This window comes from Exophiala oligosperma, assembly GCF_000835515.1.
Source record: "Exophiala oligosperma strain CBS 72588 unplaced genomic scaffold supercont1.7, whole genome shotgun sequence".
Taxonomy (NCBI): domain Eukaryota; kingdom Fungi; phylum Ascomycota; class Eurotiomycetes; order Chaetothyriales; family Herpotrichiellaceae; genus Exophiala; species Exophiala oligosperma.
Window position 1 is genome coordinate 431,261 of NW_015622824.1, and position 25,670 is coordinate 456,930.

Genomic DNA, 25,670 nt, shown 5'->3' on the forward strand with positions numbered 1-25,670 from the left:
GATTTTGATTGCAGGGTGTTTGTGTAAGTGCCCAAAGGACAGAGTATTGCGAGTCATGCTGTAGACAGGTGTATCTGACCTTGTTCAATATTCTTCCATATTCATCATGTGTCACTGTTCAGACCTATTGAACCGACAGAGCCTCTGTTCTTTGTCACCAGTGTCAGGAACATTTTCATCCATGTGCCAGTGCAGGATCCCATACACCACATCAATCAGTGCGCAAGCTCTTATGCTAGCATGTCACACTACCTCAGGTAACTCAAGCCACGGTACCTGACAGCTGGCAAGTCAAGGTGTCACCAACTACGAACGAAAAACGCCACCGAAGACACTCAGATGATGTCTTCATGGTGGATTAACCGCCCAAGAAGAAAATAACCGTCCCATTACTTTTTGAAGTTAATGCACATAAAAGTCAACATACTTCCTCGGTTTCGCGAGATTTGTTTTCGTCTCTGGGGTATATCTCAGTCGTGTGTCTTCACAAGTCATATGTACTGGCACTGTCGCGACAAGGCCATAATTAAAAGTATCGATAAAAAGCTGCAATTCGAAGTTCCAAAGAAAGAATTCTGTTAGAAGTCGTAATCTGCTGGAGCGGAGGCGGTGAGGCGGCAAGTCACCACAGATGGCATCAAGAGCCAGAAACCGAGGCCAACGCTCGTTCTCTGATGTGGTTGGCCTGGATTTCCAAAGACCGTGCCATCAGCTTGAAGACTAGAACACAAAGTCAGTACAATCATCGTTCCACACGCTGCTTACACGTACCTGGCCAGACAGCATCCCTTTCCAGTAGGTATGCTGTGAGAACAAGTATTCTGCTCCCGTGGCCGCCTTCCTGAGCCATGCGAAGATCGAAAGAACCCCGGGCCTCGATCTTCTGCTCAGCACTGCTCAACACTTCATCAATTTTCTGGATCAACTTTCGATCCTCGTCCTCAAGCAATAGAATACCAGGGACCTCCATCAAATTCATTTCGTCCCTGCCGATAACACCAATGTATTTCCCGACTCGTTCTTGCACGGTCGTGATCCATTCGGCCAACACTTGCGCACAATCGAAGGCGCACATGGCTGACTGCACAGGCAGCTCCCGAGAGGTATACTCTGCAAAGCTGAGCCCAAGCTTGTCGGAAACGGACAAGGAATCTGCCGCGTAGAACGCGGCTTTGCGCAAATGTTTTTCACGCCTGGAAGAAAGGGCCTGGTGGAGGTCTTGATCCCGCTCCACCTCTCCTTCCTGTCTCGAAGTATCTTGTGGAGGTGTTTTCATCTGTGGCTGAGTCTTTGAATTATATCTTCTCGTGGGGGAAGGATTTTCGTTGACGCCATTGGGCCCACCTCGATTGTGGACAGATTCCAAGCCCTTCGCCAGTTCCTCTGCCATGGCATCGTAATCACGCTGCCAGAAAGCTTCTTTGGACCTTCCAAGATTGATAAACAGTCGCACATATGCCAGGTCAAGTAATGGAATACAGTCAGCGGATAACGGTCCAGCACCGAAGGGATTTGGGCGTTCCAGGCTATGAGTTGGGTTACTGGCCCAAGCCGCTTGCCAGGCACGGAGCGCTGGTTCGATGTGAGCATGCATCTGCTCTGTCTCGCTCGTCGTCCATTGACGTCCCAGGTGTCTCTGCCGCGTCTCCCAGATGTAGTTGTGCAGTGCGTTGACAAGAATTAAGCAGCCAAAGGTACTGGGTCGCAGCTCCGGCTCATTCGTCGTTCCGAAGGCAGCAAGCGCACTGCTTTGCCGTCTCTCTCTTTGCGCGGCCATTAGAAGATGAGTCAAGGAATCGGCAAATGTAGTCGGACTTGAATCAGCGCCAATAGTGCCGCCGTAGCTCTTCCAAATCTGAGCCGATTCGGCCGCCCATAACTGTTCGTCGCAAGGCAGATTTAACCTAATCTCCGAGTTGGTCAAAGCCGGTGGGTGGTTGTACGCCGTAACAAGCATGCTTGAAAGGATGAAAACTGAATATAGCGTCCGCTTGCGTTCTTCTGCAACCTTCCATTCGATCCAGTTAGACTCATCGACTTCATTGGCTAGCTGACCCCAGCTGTTCTTTGACGCATCGTCGATGTCCATCTTCGAGCCTTGAGGGCTGTAGCCTGATGTGGGTCGTGCGAGTTCTGCACCACGGGCCAGGCTTACCAGAGCAGCGCAATGGTTGCTAGCAAGTTCTGCAGCAGTTTTATCTCCACAATTATGCCCATAGATAACATTCAAAAGCATAGCTTGGACCAACCACAACGGTGTGTCTTCTCGTTCTGTTGCATGCTTTGGCGCGAACTGAGTTTTGGTCATGTTTGCCTTTCGTCGCTCCTCGAGATAACTGCTGATAAGTCGTTTGGCGCACTCAAAAAGATCCCTGGACTGGGACATTTCATGTTCATACAAAGCTCCAATGGCTGCAATCGACAAGATTAAACAGCTGCCTCCTCCAGTCACAGTTGGATGTCCGTAGGGCGATTGGCCCGAAACAAGTCGAACAGGAGTTGTGTAATCGGAAGACTCGAAGTTAAGAGTAGGTATGTGGAGAAAAGGTAAATGCGGATGGAAGAACCGAATATAAGACGTTACATACCGCTGTAGATCGCTGGTGGAGGGGAAGGTGTTTGCATTGAAGCTTCGGGGACGAGAAGAGGCGCCTGGAGATAATGGTGAACTAACTGCTGGCTGGGAGTATTTGCGCTGCCCAAAGCCTGTTGTCTGACACAAGCCTGCAAGCAACACACTTCTGATGTGGTCGGTCACAAGGTCATAGGACGTTGTTGTTACCGAGCTTTGTCGAAGACTCGAGTCCATGGACGCGGTAGAAGCAGTAGACTCAGGGCCATCCTTGCTGAATGGTAACTGGAGGCCAGGGAAGTGTAACCCTGAAGAGTCAATGGCTACCATATCGGGAGGAGTTGGTAGGCTTAGGTCCATAGAACCTCCTCGGCCAAAAAGAGACTTTGGAGAGATGGTGCCTATTGAAGGCTGTACCATTTCGTTAAAGCTGGCCATGAGCTCCATACTCACAGGGCTATTGACCATCGCAGCTTGATTTGCGAGACTGCCTGTCCACATTGGCGCGACAGAGCCTACAGCCTGTTGCATTGCACCAATAGTTGGATGACCGGAGAGTTCGTTCAAACCATTAGGACTGTTAGTGCTCATAGCTGAAGGTGAAGAATCGTCGATTGCGTTCTCATTGGCCTGTGCGAATGTCATTTGGTTCTCGAATCCCTGAGCCATCCAATCGAAGGCTGCATCGTCGTCTGTCAAGGCTTGCGACGCAGACATCCCTCCAAACAATTGGTGGAAGTGCATATTTGAACCATCTAGGCCTCCGCCTGATACGTGCAAGGCATGAGGATTGATAGTATCGCCATGGTCAGTTGGCATGTCTAAGGAGCCAAGGTCAAACTCTGCTCCGAAGCCACCAAATGGCGGCGCAGTGCGCAGACCACTGGAGAGGTCGATGGGAAGGCCAGTTTCAAGCTTTGGCAGATCAAATGGATGATGATTTATTGAGGCAGACCGGTAATGAGAGCCTTGGAAACCTCCAATCATACTCATACTGCTATGATGATGGTGATTTGGCACGACCTGGCGACCATTAGCTCCGATGGAGTTAGCCAACATGCCCAGAGTTGCAGAATCAACGTGACTGAGGGTATTCGCTCGAGGTCTCATTGTCGCTGGGCCGCTTGTCGTTGAGTTCTTACGAACACGACCGTTTGCGACGCCAGCAACACTTTCACGCCGACTGCCCCGCGGGCGCGAGGCGGGTGTAGTTGAGGAGTGTAGCTTTTGCTGATGCCGAAGGAGTAAATCACGTCGGGCAAAACATCGTGTACATTCTGGGCACTCAAATGGTTTCTCCTTTGTATGAGAGCGCTCGTGACGCTTCAAGTGTTCCAGCCTCGCAAAGGATCGTGTACAGGTGATGCATACATGGGGCCGAGGCTTGTCAGTCTTCGGGGGAGGATGTTTCGGGGCTTCTGGCCCATTTGGGGTGCTTGTAGCCTTGTTCGACGGCAGTTCAGCACCTGTACTGGGTAAGAATGACGAGCGTACAATTGCGTATCTGACCATATCACTTACCCGTGCCCGATGATGGGCCGTCAGTCATTTCATTGGCATGAGCTTCTTCCGCCGCCATGCTTGTAGCCTTGATACTTTGCCCCTTTTCGCCCATGGCAGCCGCTTGCTATACCGCACGACTGAATCAGGGTATCCCAGGCACACTGACCAAGGCCAACAGGCCAGAGTAAGTAGTCTAGCGAGGAAAACCTAGCTGCCGTACATCCACAGGCCTTCTTGCTCACTCAGAGTATGCGCCGGTTCTTTGGTGGGTAGAAGGTATCCGATTAATTCTCGACTTCCTTTTATACAGGCGACCGTTATGCCATGTAGTACTACCTGTGTGGTTGCTGACCGGTAACCCGCGACAAAGACCTTCACGGAGTGGGAAGTCCAGACAGACTTAGATTCGTTCAAAGACAAAAGGGAACTGTACAAATTTCGGGTCGGACGTGGTTGAACTGAGTCTGGAGACAAGAGGCAATAGTACACAAGAAGTTGGATCTGATCGCTTGCCTGAGAAACTTTAGTATACTTCTCAACCTCCGTACGAATATTGAAGCGACCTCGCAACAGAAGCACACAACCACGAATGCGACGACTTACCTCGAGCGAACAGCATTGACAGGTGGATGAGTATGAGGTACAAGAAGTCAACAGCCGGGGCGGAGATGAGTACTCGGGATACAGACAAATGCGAGCAATACGGCAGCACCGTCCAAGCTTGGAACGTCACAGGTGGGTGGAAGTCAGCGGTGGTTGGCGCAGGACTTTGCTAGGGTCGCAGTAGAGGGACGGCAGGATTGGTAGGGGACCAGGTCGTAGGTCGAGGCCTGTCGTTCTGGAAAGGTGTCGGTCAGTCGGCTGCAGGCCTGAGAAGCTGTCAATAGGCGGAAGCCTGAAAGGCCGAGAAACGCGGCGTGCGCAAGTCTGGGGTATAGATTTGAGCGCACTCAGTGGTCGAGTCCTCAAGTCGAAGTCGCAGACTGGTGGGTGAGCGGGGAATGATGACGGCCGGCGCGGGCTTGAACGAGAGATTTCTGTAGACGGGGAAGACGTATGGTCAGGCGAGGATGAAGGAGCAGAATAAGCGCAGTCTGAGAAGAATGTCTCGTATGCGAAGAGAACAGGGTTTTCTGGAAAAATATGTTGTGACTGTGAAAAGAAGAACAAGGTGTGCACAGTGTTACAAGCCGTGCAGAGGCCAAAGACCCTCTGCGAAGTGGTTGACGTTCATTGCCGCTTGGGGCTTGGAGGGGGTGAAGGATTTACAATCCACAGCGGGCGCTTGCCGCAATCACAGTTACCCCGTGGGTCGCTTGCGCCAGGGTATGGAGTTAGGGGGGCCACAGGGCCACTAGGCGCCTAGCAAGAGGTCACTACAGGGAGGCTTGCCTGAAATGTCTAGCCTAAATGGAGTAGTGCCTGTGAGGCTTTGCTGGAGGTTTGGAACCAAAGGTGCCCCGTGCCCCATGTGCCTGCACCAGCCTAAATAGAACACCCACCAACTCACAGGGCCTAGTGATTATTGCGAGGGTACGGATACAGTAGAATCCAAAAACCTCCTGCCGCCGCCGCTGCCGTCTTCCGTTCGCAGGCTGATGCACACAAATCCTGGAAGATCTCTATCAAGTATTTGAATCGTACTCGGACCTGATATTTTGCTCACCTTAAGCAGAGAGATAGTCGTATGGTAGCACAGGACCGCTGATACATAGAGGTAGTATCGCTGGAGCAGGGGCAATAGCTAAGAAATCACCAGGCTCCGCTGTTCACAGGGATCAAGCGATCAATTTCAAGTGAAAGATGCTCCTTCGCTCCACCGTCGTGAAGCACTTTTTGTTGGTGAAGGTGGTATTATTATTACTACCGCCATTATTATCATTATCATCATTGTACGGAGTACGGAGTACAGGTGCAGGAACAATGGGACCCGGCGGATCCTGCCTTCAATGGCTAACAGGCTTCTCAACAATTCCGGACTCAATACTGTATTCAATCTCACCTACATGTTCATGCAGCATGCCCAGCACAAGCGACCCCATGAAGTACATGCGACGGAAGACTTGTGTCCAGCAGAGAAACACTCGATATACCAATCCACTTCTTTACTAGTCTGATCCGACTGCCTGCAGTGCCATTCAGGTGCTGCATGGTGTCACATCACCCAGAACCAGGCCGTGTACTCGACCAGGCCCTGATTCCCAGCTCGGGACTCCCATCGACGGAGACAGTTAAAGTTCCATGTATATCATGGCTGGGAAGCCACTAAGATCAACCTCCGGACTGTCAACATACAATAGCCATTGTCTATCAATTTTGCGTGAGACGTCAGCTAATGCCAAAGTAGCCTCCAAAGATCTGCTTTGAGATCTGCCTGTCAACGGCTGAACGACATCGGAAATGCTCACCAGAACAAAGCATTCGTTCATATGCCTCCCACGCCTAGTAAAACTACTCTGCTACTCTCCTCGATCGACTACTTTCCAAACCTGTAAAATGACCCTATACTTCAGCACTTCTAGCCTAGACTGGTAGGCCGTCGTCTTCTTGTCCCGAGGTCCGGTAACGCGCACCAGTAACAACCCCGGTGTGCGACTAGGTCCAAGCTCTCCTCGACTTCTTGTGTGGCCGCAAGGGAGCTCGTCTTCCAAATCTCGATACCACTGGTTGCTCATGTTTGTCGCACACAGCTATCTCGACATTGGCATCAGGCAACCTGGATTACCCATTGAGAATTCCGTGTTACTACAACCTGAGGGCCTCTCAGTTTTCCGAGTGAATTTAAGTCGACCAAAAGAGTAGGAAGTATCACTACACGAGTAGGCAATCCGCGGCGATCTTGAGAATTTTTAAGCCGTTTCCAGGCACGCCACTACTTCATGTCCTCTTGCCTGAGTGTGCATAAACAAATTTTCATAGCAATTAGGTAAGACGCAAGCAGTCGTCTCCTCGAGAATGAAGTTGCGAGTCATCTCTGTGCGTGTCTCGCTCAACGGACTGTGGTTGCCACTCTCGAGCCACCCGCGTGCATGAATGCAGATCCCAACAATCAGGAAAGATGCCTCAGACGGATGTTCACAGCACCCATGTCATAGGCACAAGACACCGATGGCCTTAGCACAGGCCGGTGAGGGCCCGAGTGTCCCTGCTGAAACCCACAAAACTCTGTGCAAACCTGGGGAGGTCATGAGACGGCTCCTCCAGGGAGGTGAATCAACTACCCCCACAGCCGGCACTCGTATCCTTGTCTACGGGCTTGCCTTGCTCTTCTAACGCGATCAGGGTTGGGTGGTACTCATCGCTTCTGGCTCTGCGATGCTCCAGCCCAACACTCAGCGGAGCGCACTGGCATCGGCCGAGAGTAATGTTTTTTTGCAGTAGCATTGGCTATTATTTCAACATTTCCAAAAAAAAACCCGTGCTTATCTTGCACTGGCCTTGTACCAAAGACTCGCTATGCATAAGACACGCACGGTGCACGAGTGAACCACCAGAGTATTTCTGTATGTCGCCGCGCTTACGGCAACAAAAACCCTTCGAGGCGAAGTAGACGAGATGGGTCAGCTTACGTGAAGTGTCCCAATTGTTTTGTGCTTGTTACATCGGACGGCACCATCTTAAGGTACCTCCGGAACGCTGGCTTGTCGGTCTGATGGTGCTCTGGCAAGTTGGCAGTTCCCAGACGTACCTGTGCTTGCGCATCCTCTGACTACGATGGGAAAAGTTCACACATCGCCGAGGGACCAATATGCTGGTGACAAACTCGGCATGTACATAGTGCGAAGTACATTAGCTTTCTAAGGGACCAGCTTCCGCCGAGACTATCCATCTGCACCGAAGACGACATTCGCGCGGTTTGTGAATATACCCAGCCAACGGTCTTTTCTGCCACTGGTGCGTTGCTTCGCGATACAAAGCACAAGTATTGACTGGAGTTGATGAGTGGACTCGCATCGAAGATGGCGTCAGTGCTAGACCCATCTTCTCTGCGATCGAATGTTCCTATCAGTATATTTGGTCTGCCCTCTTCATGTGGCTTTCGTTTCGAGTGCACCTGACTCGGCTCCCTGCCTGACTCGTACACACTGAGATTGACAAGAACGACGACTACTCGGACTCGACTTGGTAGCTCCACGAAAACTCAGTCGGAAACCACTCTACTATTGTCCAGTCAATTTGTGTCGAGACGAGTACATTTTGCCACGAGGTACGGCCGACACTCGTACGAATACTTTCAATGATGACGTTCCCACGGTCATGGCCAACCCTCCCACAGAGGAAATATCATGGCTATCGTCAGCCAGTCTGCGTAGATCAAGTTGGCAAGGTTTTCAAATCGGCAGACGTATCCGTTTAAACTAAGCATGGTCCTCACAGTAGTCGTCTTGCTATCGACAATTTGATATCTGCCCGCACGTCGTCCATGATACTGCGTCTGTTGGATGCGAAGGCCAGCCGCGTGTTCATGCACAAGTACCTCGCGCCAAAAGTATTTTCAGACGGCCCGGGGAACTTCAATGGGACCAGCTCTCAAAGTATAATCCTCGCAGGGTATACTCCGTCCGTCGTCCGTATCGTTTGCATGCATGGCACCCCTTGGCTCCTCATCTCGTAAGGGGACTTAGAGGCGGGTGTGGAGGGGCTGGACTCACTAAAATGCCTATCTAAAGCCAGGATTTCCACAGAGGGGCACTATCGCAATTCGTATCGGGAGACCATCGCCATGCACGCGATGCCGCCAGACGAGTTCAGTGAGTGGACTTACTGTATATCGGGTTCTCCACCGGCTCTCCTGACCCAACACCTGTCACAGTACTCGTCCCCATACAAGGCTGGGAGAACGGTAAAAACCCGCTGAAATTCCGCTGCACGGAATCACGGCAGTGCTTCGCGCCAGACTTAGCTAAAACCCCACGAGTAAGGTGCCTTTGATGTTTGCCGTCCTCGCGTTCGCCTGGTAACCCCTCAGACTGTGTTATGTGAGGCCTTTGCATGTACGAGTACGAGTAAGCACCGTGCCAGTGTACCACTCCTCAGGCCAGAATACAGCGACTACAAGTCGTTGGATGAGGGAAAGTCGCCGAGTGGTATAGTACGCTACTCGAAAATCTGGTCTGCACAGATCAGTTGGCTTCGCATCGGATCGGCACAAACGGCTTCTGCTGCCGTCGGCTGAAGGGACGAGAACACGAAAAGCAACCCACGCGTGTGTCTAGCCGGCGATCGAGAGCCTAGACGTGGATGAGGAAGATACGAGCACTGGCGTCCTCGAATAGTGAAGGCATCCCACCATCGATCATCTGTCGCCAACTGCTGCCGATCCAGACAGAACCACGCAGAATATTTCTCGTCTACGCTTTATTGCAGTAGCTTAGCATGATTGTTCGGTTCACAGAGGATCGTCTACAGCGCGACGAGGATACTCGCGGGGAGAACAAAGCACACGCGCCATCCATATCCCATCGCATTGGCTGATGAGGTCAAGTATTTGTGATAAACTCGTCCTGTCGGGATACCAGCGGCGGGCTTCCTGGATAGAGACTGGGCCGTCCTGCAATACTGTCCTGGGGTACCCTGGCCTGGCCACCTACTCTCAGCCTCGACTGGCGCTTTCCATATTCCATGTTCGCCGCCACGGGTGCTGCTACGCTCGTTGTTCCTCGAGACAAGGTTCATTGCCGGCACGAGTTGCTTTGTCGGACATTTCATTCACCCCTCAGATGCAATGACCAGTCACCAGTAGTGCAAGCAGGAGAATCCTCAACGCCTCGGACAGGACTGTGTTCTACGAATCCAGCACGGCGTGTCGCGAGGCCGCGCAACATTGGGGTTAAAACGCAGTCCTAGGCTTCTCGTATTCGATGTTGCAAAAACGCCCGAATGGCCAATCGAAAGCTGATGGCTTTCAACAGGATTTAGGTCTAGACCGGGACGAGTGTGTCTTGTTCTGCATCCCCCGGTTTCGCCATGTCTGCATAGCCTACAGAAACACCTCTCAGCTATTCCTCTTAGCTCCTGCAAGGGAGCTGCGGGGATAAGGGAGGGATAGAACTTGAGTTCTGATATCACCCTGGGGAGTTGAGGTTGTTGTAGTCACCTGTCGCTCAGTTTTTGAGGCATGTGCAAATTATACAATCTGCCTACGAGGTGGATGTTCGTATGCATGTCTATGAAACAATGCTTGAGGGATGACATAAGAAAAAACTACTTGACGGATCTCACCATCGGAATATTTCCCTTTTCTTCCTCTCGATGGATCTCTAACTGGTGAGCGGTGGCGTTCATGATGCGCCCCCCAAAGTCTCCATCTGCACCTGGCCTGCCCTTTTTGGCGATAGCTGTTCCATTGTGGTTGTTTCGTTGGGAATGATCACCGTTGAGTAAATACGACAGTGGCGCTGGGACTTTTATTGCTTGGCTGTCTACTGTGCGGTAGTGCAGGTTGTCGATGTAAATGTGACGCCAGAGAGAGGATGAACACCTATTTTAGGGTGCCCTATTTGATACTGTAAATACTGTACAGTAGGCATGAGACGACGGACGTCCGAATGAACCCTGGAAGTAGAGTGTCCTTGTGTGATTTCTGACCACACAATCCGTACGCTGTCATTCTATTCGAGACGAATCCTCCGTACGATAAATACTTAGGTACTCTTTCGGTCCCGGATCCGGGTGGGAATTTTGGTTCGCCAAATCCAAGGTGCACCATAACAATCCTCCAGGTGATACGATGTGCCTTCGAGACCATCGAGCAGCCATGAAACAGGAGGCCTTTGTAAGTGATCTGATGACCAACATTCTACTGTTCTTCTGTCTGGGAAAGTGCTTTCTCTTGAACGTCAGATGTCTGATCACACCCTGGTCGCTTACTATATCACCTTGCAACTCTTGTAGTAGTATTCGACACTGTTCAGGCCTCGCTCTCCGACGACCCGGGTACGCAAAGTAACATACTTGCCTTGTCTACCCTGGAGAGAGGGTGAAATTCTCCTTGTTCCGGGCGCCACGTTTCAAGATCTTCTTCAGGGGAAGTCGTAAAGCATGATCGAGCCCAATGCCCAGAAGGTTCTTCCTGAGCGTTCCGCCACGCGAGATATTGAGGACGTTCTCGTCGACTGTCGCCCGGTCCCGGTCATATTCGCATTGGTAATACTCGTAAACTTCGTCCTCATCCCACTTCATCTCTAGCTCAAGAAAAAGTTCAGAGAGGATTTTGGTGTCCATGGTGGAGACCGAGCGCATGACCAAACATGGAGAATGGGCCGCCCGATGGCTTCTCTCGTTGCTGGGAAAGATATAGAGTAGGTTCATTAAAGGTTGTGGCGGGTTTGCCCGGGCGAAGCCATGGCACATCCTCCCAACATAGGACCAGGAGTCGTCCGCTAGGTAGCTGATGAAGATGTTATACGGCTTCGATAGGTTCGTAGACGAAGTCAAGGTTGGTCCATTCGCACCACTCTTTGGCAGTGTGCTGGAATTCTCTCTGCTGGAAGCTGTTTCCGCCAGTATTACCAACGTCCAACTCTTGGCCTGGTTGCCATGGACTGCATCAATGTCCTGTCTGAGGACTTGCAAGAGACGGCCGTCATTGATGACTGCTGGACCTTCAGCGGTGTTTGGGTTTGCGACGACTCCGGGTGGGACAGAGATCGCCATGGTTGTGAGCGGTGTGTTTCTCAGCGTCGAGGCCGTCTTCTGGTAAGTCGGACATGGCGGTAGCCTCGCCACCGAGTCGGTTGCCCATTGTGGCTTTGGTCTGAGAACGACATTGACTGATTAGAACGCTAACTAGCATCCTCAATGACAATCGGCTGCTACGTACATCAGACGACTGAGAGATGAGCTTGGACCTTGTATTGTCCTTGCTGAATGACTGAATTGGACTGACCGAAGAGTGATGTGATATAGTCGTTGTCCAACGCAAGTACCGGAACCTAGGGTCCAACAGAACCGGAGAGGCTAGATTCATGCCGCACTGTCTCCCCAGTGAGTCGTGTCGAGTTCATCGAGATATCGGGCGTGATGACTTTGCTCTCTGCCATGTTTAACACGACTCCATTACGCACACACTTGCATACATGAAGAGCGCCGCACCCCTTGTTCGACATCGATAATTGAAATCTGGCTAGAACAACCATGTCTTGATTGCTCGTTGGGCTTCGGAGTCGGTGTCCATGGTAATTCAGTAGAGCAGGATTCCCTCATATTGTCGTCCCAAACAAGCGAAACATTCTGTCATATCCCGAGGTGTTGTGCACGGGGTTCTCGACATCTCTGACAGGCAATCCGTATTCTTTAATGAGACATTCGAAGGGTCTGGCTCTCGGCCTGAGCGTCGATGTCATCGCGTTGCTATCTTCTTCTTTACTCTCCTGCAGGTCTCCCCATAGATGGAAGAGCTTCTCTTTAAGCGCCGCGAGCTGTTGGGCGTTCTCTTTATCCTGCAAATTGCAGGCACTCATGTTCAACAGAAATTCGCCGTCACTCGCGGCAACTAACACTTCCATTCGCGTGGGCTGTCCATTCACACTCGCAGGTTGTCTAGCATCCTCAACTAGCAGGACGAAGCGCCACTCCCATGCCAGCCTGTCTCCAGACAGCTGTGTCAGATCCATGCTGGATAAATCCTCCTCATCTTCCTCATCCGACAAGAGATCATAATCGGGGTTTCTAGGGACGGCAAAGTCTGCAATATTGTCGGGGTAAAAGTCCACAACGCGCACATGTAATTTGTATTTGCAATTCTGAAAAGGTAGGTGATAAGAGTTGCCCTGGAGAGTTTTGCGAAGCAATATATCTGGATCGAGAATGTCGGAAATGGATTTGCGAGGAACTTCGTATGCATTGCATCGGACGTTGCTGTTCAGCATTCTATCGCCTTTACTTTGGATCTGTGTTATTGGAGCCTCTCCATTGACAGGCTCAGCTTTCGTCTTGTTCTTTTTCCGGTTTCGATGCTTCGTCTTCTTTGTTTTTTGTGCTCCTTCTGCCTCCTTTGGTTCTTCTACTTTTCTCTTTTTCAGGATCTCGAGCGGAGACCAATAAAATGGTTTGCCTTCAGCCTTCGCCTGTTGAGCGTATTGGTGCTTCCGAGAAATGAGTGCTTTCATACGTTCATCTTCTTTTGTTGGCTGTATCACTTTTATGTTGATAAGCTCAGAGTTGTATTTTTCGGTGTGACACACTCCTTCGAGTTTAGCTTGGTTCTTGTCCATTTTAATGTGGACATTGCGAAGAAACACCAGGGAACCAGGCTTAACTTCTCTTCTCGCTACCCCCGAATGGGGTGCCCAAAGTATGATATCTAGCGTCATCTGTCCCCAAGGCCCGGGCCACTGTTTCTCCGAGGAGTCATTGATGTATCCATATTCATCACCATCCAGGCCGAGTGTCTCGACTCGATGCTGTCTGTTGTACAGAGCTTTGTGCGTAGAGTAGTCGGTTACCTGGAGGTGGGTTTCTTCAAAATTCTCGTTGAAATGAATTTTACGAACTTCTCCTAGGATATCAGCAAATTTGTGGGGGAAGACATCCTTGATCAGCCGGAACTTCCCAGGCAGATTCAATACTTGAGCGCTGTCGTGCTCCGCCGGGGCCTGGACCTGGGCCTGCATATCGGTTGCTGTGGGCAGATTGCCCCAGCTGATGGAATCTTCGCTTGCTGCAATGTACTTGGCATATTTGATTTCGGCCTCACTTGGAACATTGTCTGCAGGAAACGTCGGTCCGGTGCCAGTTGTGTAACAGTGTGCTTTGTTCTTCACATCTTCGGTGGAGAGTATCTCTCGGACACGCATTACAGGAAGAACAAACCACACCGTGGATGGGTTGGAAACTCCAAGGACCGCCCCGCCGTTCTTGATGGTCTTGATATTGCGCAGTATAACGACATCACCCTGATGCTGAAGCTTAGGCAGTCTAGGTAAAGTCTTGGTGAAGAAACGGAACTTCATGCCATTTCTGTCCGTCCACCAAGGATCATGTAGTGTGAACGTGAGCATGTAGTCACCCGTCCTTGTTTGCTTAGGAGCAAAAAAGTCGATACAGACGCCAATGACATTGTATGCTTGATTGGTGTCTAATTTGTTCAAGGCTTCGGTCAAGGAAATGAAGTTATGGGGGATTGGCACCGGTTCTACCTCCATCGCTGTCACCGGATGTCGTCGCCTAGCACAGTCCCCTGGCGAAGTCCCCAAGATCGTCGCGTCCTTGTAACATGTGCAGTTGGCTTGTATGGTCCGCGCACCTAGTCAGGGCTACGCGCGATTCATGCAGGCTTTCTGGACATTGTCTAGGTGTACAATACATGATCGAAGTCTGAAACATGGACGTGAATACGGTCGTCTCATCAGGACGCGACAGTCTCGGCACGCGGTGTCACGTGTTCACTAGTTCTTGCCAAGGCCGATCTAGCGGAATCTGAATATGAGCAAGTGGCATGTCCTGAAAAGAGCCACTGCGTCTTTGCACTGAGACTTGCATCTTCAAGTAATTTGCCCACTACCCGCACTGGGCGCATTCTCATCGCTGTCATTCTCAATACAAACAAATTCTGTTGATCCTTATTTGTTTGCCCTCATCCTCAACGCTCGAGGCAAACTCATATCTAACACGGCTGTGAACCGCCCGTTGATCTTGTGCCTATCCCTGAGACGTCATTCATCATGTCCGAACGATACATCCCAGAACATCGCCGCACCCAATTCAAGGCAAAAGGTAGTTTCAAGCCTGACGAACTCCGACGACGACGTGAGGAACAACAGGTTGAAATTCGTCGTCAGAAGAGAGAGGAAAACTTGGCCAAACGAAGAGGCGTCCAACGAGGAAATGGAGAGATCGGCATTGGCGGGCTCGCTGATCAAGACAGTGATGATGAGGCTGGCAACATCGAGAGCGAGGTAAGATTCACAATCAACCTTGTGCGTTAATTGGCGCTAATGTTTCATTTCGTAGCTGAGCACAGAATTGCCTGAGATGGTACGGGGCGTCTTCTCCGATCAGATCGATCTTCAAATCCAAGCGACTACAAAATTTCGAAAACTCCTGTCTAAAGAACGAAACCCTCCCATCGAGAAGGTCATTGAGACCGGGGTCGTCAGTCGATTTGTCGAATTCCTCCGCTCTCCTCATACCCTTGTCCAATTCGAAGCCGCGTGGGCCCTAACCAACATTGCCTCTGGCTCTGCAGCCCAGACTCAGGTCGTGATAGAAGCCGGGGCTGTGCCAATCTTTGTTGAACTTTTGAGCAGCCCTGAACCAGACGTTCGCGAACAGGCTGTCTGGGCACTAGGAAACATCGCTGGTGACAGCCCTGCGTGCCGTGACTATGTTCTTAGCCAGGGTGCCCTTAAGCCTTTGCTCAACCTCATCGCCGATGGCCGCAAATTGAGTATGCTCAGAAATGCCACTTGGACTCTGAGCAACTTCTGTCGTGGCAAGACACCCCAACCTGACTGGAATACTGTATGTGCTCGAACACTCTTTCTGATGCTCTTCTTGACTGACTTCGTGACAGATTCAGCCCGCCCTTCCTGTGCTGTCCAAGCTTGTTTACATGCTTGACGATGAAGTCCTCATTGATGCCTGCTGGGCCATCTCATACCTTTCTGACGGCTCCAACGACAAGATCCAGGCCGTTATCGAAGCTGGAATACCCCGAAGACTCGTCGAACTCCTCATGCATGCCTCGACCTCGGTCCAAACACCAGCTCTTCGGTCGGTTGGTAACATTGTCACTGGTGACGATGTACAGACACAAGTCATAATCAACTGCGGTGCTCTCCCTGCGCTTCTGTCACTATTGAGTTCGCAAAAAGATGGCATTCGTAAAGAGGCTTGCTGGACGATCTCGAACATTACCGCGGGAAATTCTACCCAGATTCAGTCCGTCGTTGATGCCGGTATCATTCCTCCTCTCATCCATCTGCTCTCTAATGGAGACTTCAAGACTCGAAAGGAGGCTTGCTGGGCTATCTCGAATGCCACCTCGGGAGGTCTGCAAAAGCCGGAGCAAATTAGATACTTGGTTACGCAAGGTTGCATCAAGCCTCTCTGTGACTTGCTTGCCTGTCCGGATAATAAGATCATCCAGGTGGCTCTGGACGGTTTGGAGAACATCCTTAAGGTTGGAGAAATGGACATGGAATCCGCCGACCAGAGAGCTCCCGAAGCACAAGTCAACCGGTATGCACTATTCATCGAAGAGGCCGGCGGGATGGAGAAGATCCACGATTGCCAGAACAACGCAAACGAGGAAATCTACATGAAGGCGTACAATATCATAGAACGATATTTCTCAGACGAAGAGGATGCCGGCGCTGATATTGAAGAATTGGCTCCTCAGGCCAACGCCTCGGGTTTCACGCTCAGCTCGAACCAGCCTCAAGGACAGTTCAATTTCGCCAATGGCAATGAAGCGATGGACATGTAAGCGGAGCCCAGGCACTGGACATCTGAAGTTCTCATGATCAGGATAATCTCGAGAAAACCGTTTATCCACACCGAGCTTTTTGTCCCCTTGTGACAACGACGTTCTCACCTCCGTCACTATTTCAAATCAGCTCTTCAAACCCTTTTAACCCGGAGCGGCGTCACGACCGGCTCGAACGTGACCACGAAGTCTACGTCAATTTGACCCTCCGCTTGACGTTTTCCAACACACACCGACACCAGGCGCCCCCTTCTTGACATTCGGTATGATTGCAAAATTCATTCACGGCCACAGATGCACCATCATGTATACCCCTTGAGACACTCGACCTAGCACCCAGCACCCTGACACAGCATGCGATAGAGCGCCATTTCCCTGGCGTACGTTTCCCCCGGCTTTTTATGGTCAATATGAAGGCGAAGGAGGGAAAGGAAAGAGGAGCCGAAGAGAATGGATAATCTACAGGCAGATTAGGTCCAAGACAAGATTTTCCGCTTGACTCTTTTGCCGGCAACGATACGAGATGTAGTAGTCCGTATCAATTACGCCGAACTGCTTTCTAGTCCCAATGCAAGCAAATTGAAAAATAAAAAATAAAAGTCCCTCCGGACTCCTGTTAAACCGTTCGTTTGTCATAATCGTGATAGTCTATTTTTCCCTCTTCGTCTCATGATCTTTTTGCTGCACGTCGCTCCTTTAACCCCGAGTTCGGTAAGCCATGTTCATCGTCCCGTCTTATCTCTCCAAGAACAAAGGGTCAAGATGCGAGCTGTGGACCGACAGGTTCGGGAGGGGTCAGCAATGGAAGGTATCTGACCGGTGGGGGGTTTTTGCGACGAGTGAGTTGCTCGCTCTTGGACCTTTTTTCCTTCTCTTTTCGCTTTTTCACCCGCTACGAATACGGGGGAGTCAAACTGCATCGATGAGCATTGCGAGAGATGACAACCGACCGATTAAGGACAAGATTAGACCGGGGGTGTTTTTCTTGTAATTTTCTGAAAGGATGCCCACTTACTTGTTGCTTTTACCGGGGGGGCGTTCGTTGACTTGGGAACGCCCTCCCCCCTCCCTTCCCCTACCTAGTATTTTATCTTGTACAAGGTAACAGAGTAGGTAGCTGGATAGCCTACATGTTTGCTGGGAAAAGTGATCGGACTAGGAATACCCGCGGCCGTGGCGGCGGCGGCCAAGTGAATTTACGTCGTATTCTGACCCCGCAAATAGGTTATGGAAGGAGGGGGTGGGTTGGCTGATGTCCAAACTTCGGGACTTGCGATTTCATGTCCAGGTCCAGGAGTACTGCCGGGGTGTTGATGGATGACGATGACGACGATGATGAGACCAGTGACTCTCTTTTTCGTGTTTTGTCTCCGCACCCAAGCGAAAAAGAGGAGGCGAAGAGCGAGGGAGAGAGTCTCACGGACATGACAGGCTCGCGGGCATGCTTTTAGAATCTCAAAAAACAGGAGATATTACCCCGTACCACCTCGTTGTGATTGACTTGATAAAAGGTTGCATTGTCCTGTAATTCTTGTACCGGCCAAGTTCGTCAAATCTGTGCCTTTTCTCCGTGGTATTCGTCCAGAACCTCCTCGAGTTCTACTTGGATCTCGACTACCCCATCTTCTTTCTACTAGTGAAATAGTACTTTGCATCGTCCTTCCCCTCTGAGAACCCAGGGCACCATCAACCACCCCCGACACCGACAGGTCTAGTGAAAAAGACAGAGAAAAAAGTCCCGGAATTCCCACCATGTCGTCCACGCAGACCATGAGAGCCGTCAACTACCAGGGCGCGTTCAGTGTCAAGGTCGAGGACGTGCCGAAGCCAACCATCGAACATCCTGACGATGTGGTTGTCAAGGTCACGACCGCGGCAATTTGCGGATCAGACTTGCACATGTACGAAGGGCGAACCGGTGCCCAGGCTGGCATCACTTTCGGTATGTTAATGTTCCGTGGGCCGCAAGATAACATCAAGTCGGTGCTGATAGACTGGTGCGTCTGTGACAGGCCACGAGAACATGGGTATCGTTGAGGAAGTGGGCGCGGGTGTGACGTTGCTGCAGAAGGGAGACCGAGTTGTCATGCCGTTCAATGTTGCGGACGGGCGCTGCCGCAATTGCGAAGAAGGAAAGACTGCCTTTTGCACAGGAGTCAACCCAGGCTTCAGTGGCGGAGCGTATGGATACGTGGCCATGGGCCCCTATCGAGGTATGTTCTTGATCTCACCTTCCAACGTGCTGCCTGTCTGGTGTATCGGAACAGACTTTTGGCTGATCGGATATGAACGATGCCAGGTGGTCAAGCGCAATATATCCGTATCCCGTACGCAGATTTCAACGCGTTGAAACTCCCACCGGGTACTGAGCACGAGAGCGATTTCATCCTTTTGGCTGACATTTTCCCGACGGGCTGGCATGGAGTCACTCTCAGCGGGTTCAAGCCAGGTGAGACCATTGCGATTTGGGGCGCCGGTCCGGTTGGACTCATGGCGGCATACTCTGCCGTTCTTCGCGGAGCGAGCAAGGTGTACTGCGTGGACCGGGTCCCCGAGCGTCTCGCAGCCGCGAAGAAGATAGGATGTATCCCTGTCGACTTTAGCAAGGGCGATGCAGCGGAGCAGATCATCCAGCAGAATGGCGGCATGGTCGACCGAGCCGTGGACGCCGTCGGCTATCAAGCTGTCGACACGGGCGGGAAGAAGGAGCAGCCCAATATCATTCTGGAGAACATGATCAAAGCCACGAGACCATGTGGCGGATTGGGTATTCCCGGTGAGACCAATATTTGAGATGGGTGGCGTGTCAGAGAACTAATGTGGCTATAGGACTGTATGTGCCTACCGATCCTGGTGCACCAGATGAGGCAAGTGGAAAGGGCATGATTAGTGTGAGTTTCGGCAAGTTGTTTGAAAAGGTAAGATATGGGTGTACTGCAGCAGAAACCCGGGGTGAAGCTGACAGGAACAACAGGGTCTCTCGCTGGCCACAGGTCAGTGCAATGTCAAGCAATACAATCGATACTTGAGAGATCTCATTATCTCCGGCAAGGCGAAGCCGTCATTTGTGGTTAGTCATGAAATTGGAATCGAGGATGCTGAGACAGCATATGACAAGTTTGATAAGAGGATTGAAGGCTACACCAAAGTGTTGATCCATCCAAATGGGCCCTTGTGAAAGGGTTTATGACCAGGACAGCCGTGTTCTTTCAGATTGGTGAATGCTGATATGTAGATCAAATTATTGTCAGTAGCTTATCCTGAGAACCTATCTGATGTTCTTCTGCACAAACTTTGATGATCGGATCAGGCTTTGCAATCATTGTCATTGTCATTGTCATTGTCATTGTCATTGTCAGATGAGCGATAGATAAAGAGCTCCGTCCAATGAGAACGGTGTGAAGAGCAAAGCCTTCAGGAGAGTTGGTGAGGCTGAGATTTCGACGTGTGTTGATTGGCTTGCAGATTAATAGGTAGTACAAGAATGTTGCAAGGGGTTTGGAGGATTGTATACATGTCCAGGTATGTCTAGCCGTGAGCTCTGCCAGTATAGTCATTTAATTAAAACTGACTTCGCACCGCCGTCAGCTTCGGTGTTGTGCGGTAGCCTTCCCAGAAACATCTTGGGATAGGGTCGAGCGACTTTCTCATGCCTCTTTCGTGACCTCAGTGTGGACATGCTGGCATGCTCTAGCCGGTTGAGCTTTCCCAAGTCTCGCAGTCGCAACAGAGCCAAGTTTCATGCTGATCATCACATGCCGCAGTGGTCTGCATTTAAGATACGGGTCGTCGGCAGTTTGGTCAACCTGCCATGCTATCTCAATATCTCGCTTGCACTCGTAGTGGTGTAAGGGTTTCTGTCTCTTATTATATTGTTGAGGTCATAGGGTCTCGATCGTGCATGCTTGATGAAGATCTTAGTGGCAGATCATATCAACAATTTACCTGTTCAAGGCCCTTAAGTAAGCACGGGTACTGCGTCTTAGCTCCCATTCGTTCCTGAAGCCTTGGAAGAACACAGAAGACCCGGGAGAGCATCGAGCGGACCACCATCTCCAACAAATACTCTTGACCAGCCAATGAACTACACGTGTATGGAAGCGTAGAGGCGATTCGCAGGAACAAGCTTCTTCAGACCCTAGAGCTTGGAGGCTTCATGATTGATATTTGCCCAGACGCCAGAATGGGGTTGCTGAGGAAAGCCACATCAATAATGGTCTCGAGCTCCAGCCCAAATGTTCATGGTCATGCGGTCAAAGGGTCTTTCCGAATCCCCAGGACGAATTGCCGGAGACGGACCATCCACGGGCGAAGAGCCCAAGCTCTCACTGAGCACCGGAATCGCCCGTGCCACTGGCACTATTTTCCCACACTTTGAGCACTAAACTTAGGGCAATGCACAAGGCTCAGTAGGCCCCGAGAGTCTCGGAAGGTAGGCTGAGAGGTGGTGTTGCGTTGGTCGTGTGCTCGGACTCAGTCAAATATCGAGGTCGACTCCTTCATCTAGGCAGACGTGAAAAAGGGTCTGAAGAGAATTCCATATATTGACTAGCAACGTGAAAGCATTGCGCGTCCCGTGGCCAGGAAACCGAATATAGACTCGGAAAAAGTTTGTGGGTGCGCGGCCTTTGACTTCAGGGTGGTGGATGGAACTAATGGTTCTAGAGCGTTGGAGAGAAGGATTCTTCGCTACCGTAAAGGGTCCCGATTGATCCATCTGGATATGAGTCCCTTCACTAGCAGCGTACCAAGCCTTTTCTCACTGCGAAATGTACCGCTGGAAGTGGGTTTGCTGTATAAGCTATAGCGAGAACGCAATTCGGAGGACTGTAGCAGGGGTTTAGGCAAATGATGCCCAATTGGGACGGGCAGTGACACACATGTGGGAGCATGATGGCAGAAATCTTCTCCGTCGTAGGCACTTATCTTAGGCAGTATGATTCAGCGAGTGAGTGAAGGAGAGTGTGAGGATCGTGTGGGTAGGTGGGTGGGTGATTGTATAGTTTGAATCTGTGGTCGAAGAAGTACATAAGGTGTTGAGCCAGGCATTCACTCATCGACAACATCAATAGTGCCCAAATAGTCGAGAAGCCCCCAGACGCACACACATACAATATTCTGCTCCTTGTATCTATCATGAACGAGTGCATCTGGTACCGGTGAACAGTAGAATATACGACAGCCTGTTCACTGTCCATTCACACTTACCATACCACCACCATTCTCCTCGATCTCAGCACTGCCTCAACTGGACCACCACTCTACAAGCGCATGCATAATACAAGTACACCCAGCAGGACAAGCGCACACATATCGAACGACACTGCAGTTCTTGGCCTACAGCAACAAGATACCTTGCCGCCGGTGCCGTCTTACCGCTTCCCTGGCGAGCCCGATCAATCGGCCCTCGCATTGTCAATCCCAGGCCTCGGCTGCACGATCTGGCCAGTGGCACCATCCCCCGGTCCATTCACGCCCGCCAAACCCACGCTCTCGTCCCGCCCCTGGCTAGACCTTAAGTAATCGAAGATACCCCTCCCCCGATCCTGTTGGACGCTCTCTTCAGCCTGGAGGCGCGCCAGACAATGCCTCAATTTTCTCCCGCAGGCTGTCGGGGTTTTCACGGTACACAAAATATTCCTCTTCACAACGAGCCATCGACCGAAGCAGAACGTGTTCCCTTCTTGACGCAGGATCAGGCCTTCATTGCTGGTTCAGACCTGGAAAATGGAGCCTCTCCAGACCCATCTGCCGATAGATCCGACACCGACAAGTCTCCAATAATTACAGTCGCCTCTTTTCCTGCATCTTACACCGCCAACCACCACATCAGCAGTCCGGTTCCTCCTAGATGGCGGTGGACAGAAAGAATACCTTTGTTAAGTGCATGGTTTGGTCGGGGTTATTTTGCCAGACACAAAGAGCGTCCCAGTGAGAAGAAGCCATCATCAAAACATCCAGTGAGGAGAATTTTTCGCTTGTTGGCGTACTCACTCATGTTACTGTAAGCCATCCCCTGTCCTTGCGCGTGAACTATCGTCCTGATTCAAGTCACAGTGGTCTGTTGGAATTCATCGCGCTAGCTTGTGGCGTCTTCGTCTCCTTCTTTCCTTCAGATGTGTCTGACGAGAATGATCAGTTGAAGCCAAGCAGCGATGTCCCATCTGACCTGGGCCAATGGCCTACCGACTTCTCAGCAGATGTGCATGCGGTTGCTTGTCACTCACACAATGACTACTGGCGCAAGGAGCCTCTGTTCTCTGCGCTGAGGGCCGGGTGCACCGGCGTTGAGGCTGACGTCTGGCTCTACGACCAAGAATTATATGTAGGACACACCACTGCTTCTCTCACTCCTCAACGAACACTGCGCAGCCTCTACATTGATCCGTTGGTGAAGATCTTGGACCAACAGAATCCCACAACCTCATTCCACCCTTCGCTAGACGCTCGCCGAGGTGGCGTGTTTGATACCGATCCTGCACAAACACTTGTCCTTCTGATTGACTTCAAGAACGATGGAAAGGCAATCTGGCCGTACGTTTCGGAACAGCTCGCCCCTCTTCGACAAAAGGGCTATCTCACTCATTTCAACGGCACCAAGACCGTCGAGGGACCTGTAACTGTGGTGGTTACCGGAAACGCCCCGTACATGAATGTAGTGGCGAGCCCACACTATCGAGACATGTTCTTTGACGCACCCTTGGACATTCTCGAAAAGCTAGACCCCGGCACTCCTCCGATCAAACACCCACGTGTCACTGCCGAAGACCTTCACGCTCCGACTAAACGCGGTGTTCCTAACAAGGGTCAAGGCCGTTCAGGTGCAGCCCCGGAAAACGCCGCTATCTACGCCCCTACAAATTCGTACTATGCCTCGGTCAACTTCAAGAGCAGTATCGGCTACCCGTGGCGAGGCAGACTATCGTCAAGACAGATCGAGAAGATTCGCAAGCAGATCGCTGGTGCACACAATCGTGGTCTCAAAGTCAGATACTGGGGCGTACCCAGTTGGCCTAGAGGCATGAGAAACTATTTGTGGCGCGTCCTTTACCAAGAAGGTGTGGATTATCTAAATGTCGACGATCTGCGTGCCGCCACCCAAGGTACCTGGAACTGGGACAAGAAGTCGTCCTGGTTCAGCGGACCCTGGCGGTTCTGGTCGAGCTAGAGATCATTTATCCAGTTGGAAAGCTCTCTTGCGAAGGAAGTTGACGTTATGATTTTTGAATGAAATGAAACACACAATGTGCTACGGCTCTTACGAGGATCTAGAAGGAGGTGGGACGAGCTCGCTTTCCTCGGGCCAAAAACAAAACTGAAAGTGAAGAGAAAGAATTGAAGACACTCTTGGTTACGGAGAATGGGCATAAAGCAGGGAGTTTAGACGCATAGGAATCGAGTCCTTTAAGAAGCCGCCAAAGGTATGGTACAAGCAGCACTTTATGTTATGATACCCCGGGCTCTCATCTTGGAGCCTTACTTTATCGAATGACGAGTTACAGTATTCAATCGCGATAGCCTCTTCGGAAGACGTGACTGCTCGCTGTGATGACGTGTCTCTCCCCTCTTCATTTCTTCTTCTTAATGTTACCTTTTCACTCTCTCAGTTCACCGCCAAGTTTGAAGAAATGAAGTGGCCTGCTTACCTTGGTGCCAGGCTCGGCAGGCGGTGTGGTGACGAGGCTGACTTCCCTAAAGGGTTCCCGGTCCAATAGCGGCAAGCCAGCCTTGCGGGAATGCCAAGACTAAGGAAGTGACTGCCTGGGAGGGACTTCTATAAAATTTTCCCATCTTTACGCTCCCAATTCCTTTCTTTCTTTTTCTTTTCCTCGAGTTTCGGCGACCAAGTGCCGTCCCTCCCATCTTGTAGGATTGTCATCTTACAAGATGACTATGGGGTCAAAGTGACCATCGACGTGGTCATCTGTTGGTCCAAAGCATATCCTCACCAAAAGGTTATGGCTTCGTTCTTCACCAACGCCTCCTACCAGTCCTTTCGGCCGTAAGTCCAAGACGGTCATCCCTCACTTTGATCACTTTGACAAGGAACTAAAGAAATACCAGGAAGGGAGTGAATAACGCACCGTCGTCGGAGACAGAACATGTGCGGCAAGTTCAGCAAGATCAGCACTGCTCAGATACCTCGCAGTTCACATCGAGTGCCATCGCAAAACTCGCAACATCAGCAATGCCGCTACACAGGCAGACGAAATGAGCAATGACTCGATCAACACGCGCAACAGGACAAGTCACATCACAGTGGTAAGGACATGCCGCAAGGCCCCATCCGTCCCTTCACCGCTTCCTCATTCGATGGATGCCGAGAAGAAGCCTCTTTCTCCCACGTTATTCCATTCCAGGCCTTGAGTGTCCGCATGCTCCGTGAGTTTTCTACCCTGATGTTCCCCTGCTGTCGTCACTGACAAGTAAAGTAGAGACTGCCGACTCCAAACGCAACACCGGCTCGGGGGCATCCCCCTCCGATCCTTTTCCAAGACTGACAGGCCGAACACCGCCAACGGAACAAGTCACATGATGGTCTCACGTTATTTGTCCATCGGGACGAAAGCAACATGGTCAATAAGCGAAGCCTTTGCAGCAACATAGGCCTCAAACTTCCCCAGATGCTTAGCATCAAAACCATCAACGGGTACCAGCGCAGGAGCAAATCTGAAGGGACGCCGACGCAATACGCAGACCTCAGATGCGGACATGGAGAACCCCAGCGAGTGAAAGTGGTCGGTGGGATCACCGACTCCTTTCACTCGCAGGGGGGCAGGGGATGGTGGGATCTGCATACACTCCTAGACTGGTTCATCCACTGGGGGTGTATTTGAACAACTCACGGACACTTGTATGTCGTCAAACTGAGATGCATCTAGACTGGTGACAGGCACCGCTCTAGGACCTCGAGGTGACACGGTATGACATGAAAGCAAAGCCGAAACAGAACTTTGGATCCCGCCTGAAACTGCCATGTACAATAGGGAGAAGAGATGTGAGAGATGACGAACATTGAGGAATGGTGGGCGAAGGAAGATACATGCGGTGTTGTAGACTTGAACGAAGAAGTCTCCTGAGCCAAGAGTAAATATCCCGCGTATCAATCACTGCATACCGTCTACTAGAAAATGAAAATGAAAATCAACACTGAAATTGAACTTG

At 51.0% G+C, this 25,670-nt stretch overlaps 4 protein-coding genes across 4 annotated transcripts; 2 read left to right on the forward strand and 2 right to left on the reverse strand.

The window, feature by feature from the left end:
• Positions 1 to 11,681: 11,681 nt before the first annotated feature.
• On the reverse strand, positions 11,682 to 12,044 carry PV06_07470 (uncharacterized protein; the record flags this gene model as incomplete). The annotated part of the gene is made up of 1 exon (XM_016408719.1): positions 11,682 to 12,044. One exon carries the CDS (start codon positions 12,042 to 12,044, stop codon positions 11,682 to 11,684), a length of 363 nt encoding a protein of 120 aa, XP_016260473.1.
• Positions 12,045 to 12,276: 232 nt separating this feature from the next.
• On the reverse strand, positions 12,277 to 14,361 carry PV06_07471 (uncharacterized protein; the record flags this gene model as incomplete). Its single annotated transcript, XM_016408720.1, has 1 exon — positions 12,277 to 14,361. Exon 1 carries the CDS (start codon positions 14,218 to 14,220, stop codon positions 12,277 to 12,279), a length of 1,944 nt encoding a protein of 647 aa, XP_016260474.1. The 5' UTR covers positions 14,221 to 14,361.
• Positions 14,362 to 14,544: 183 nt separating this feature from the next.
• Positions 14,545 to 17,127, forward strand: PV06_07472 (uncharacterized protein). Its single transcript, XM_016408721.1, has 3 exons — positions 14,545 to 14,973; positions 15,029 to 15,538; positions 15,591 to 17,127. Exons 1-3 carry the CDS (start codon positions 14,740 to 14,742, stop codon positions 16,503 to 16,505), a joined length of 1,659 nt encoding a protein of 552 aa, XP_016260475.1. The 5' UTR covers positions 14,545 to 14,739; the 3' UTR covers positions 16,506 to 17,127.
• A 4,539-nt stretch (positions 17,128 to 21,666) lies between these two features.
• PV06_07473 (uncharacterized protein) lies at positions 21,667 to 24,019 on the forward strand. Its single transcript, XM_016408722.1, has 2 exons — positions 21,667 to 22,509; positions 22,563 to 24,019. Exons 1-2 carry the CDS (start codon positions 22,091 to 22,093, stop codon positions 23,671 to 23,673), a joined length of 1,530 nt encoding a protein of 509 aa, XP_016260476.1. The 5' UTR covers positions 21,667 to 22,090; the 3' UTR covers positions 23,674 to 24,019.
• The last annotated feature ends 1,651 nt before the right edge of the window (positions 24,020 to 25,670 follow it).

What these genes read in the sequence shown, in the direction of transcription:
- PV06_07473 (XM_016408722.1), top strand. Translation starts at nt 22,091, where the DNA reads ATGCCTCAATTTTCTCCCGCAGGCTGTCGGGGTTTTCACGGTACACAA. An exon ending in GCGTACTCACTCATGTTACT is followed by an intron (nt 22,510 to 22,562) that starts GTAAGCCATCCC and finishes TTCAAGTCACAG; the next exon opens with TGGTCTGTTGGAATTCATCG.
- PV06_07472 (XM_016408721.1), top strand. Translation starts at nt 14,740, where the DNA reads ATGTCCGAACGATACATCCCAGAACATCGCCGCACCCAATTCAAGGCA. An exon ending in CTGGCAACATCGAGAGCGAG is followed by an intron (nt 14,974 to 15,028) that starts GTAAGATTCACA and finishes TTCATTTCGTAG; the next exon opens with CTGAGCACAGAATTGCCTGA. An exon ending in CCCAACCTGACTGGAATACT is followed by an intron (nt 15,539 to 15,590) that starts GTATGTGCTCGA and finishes ACTTCGTGACAG; the next exon opens with ATTCAGCCCGCCCTTCCTGT.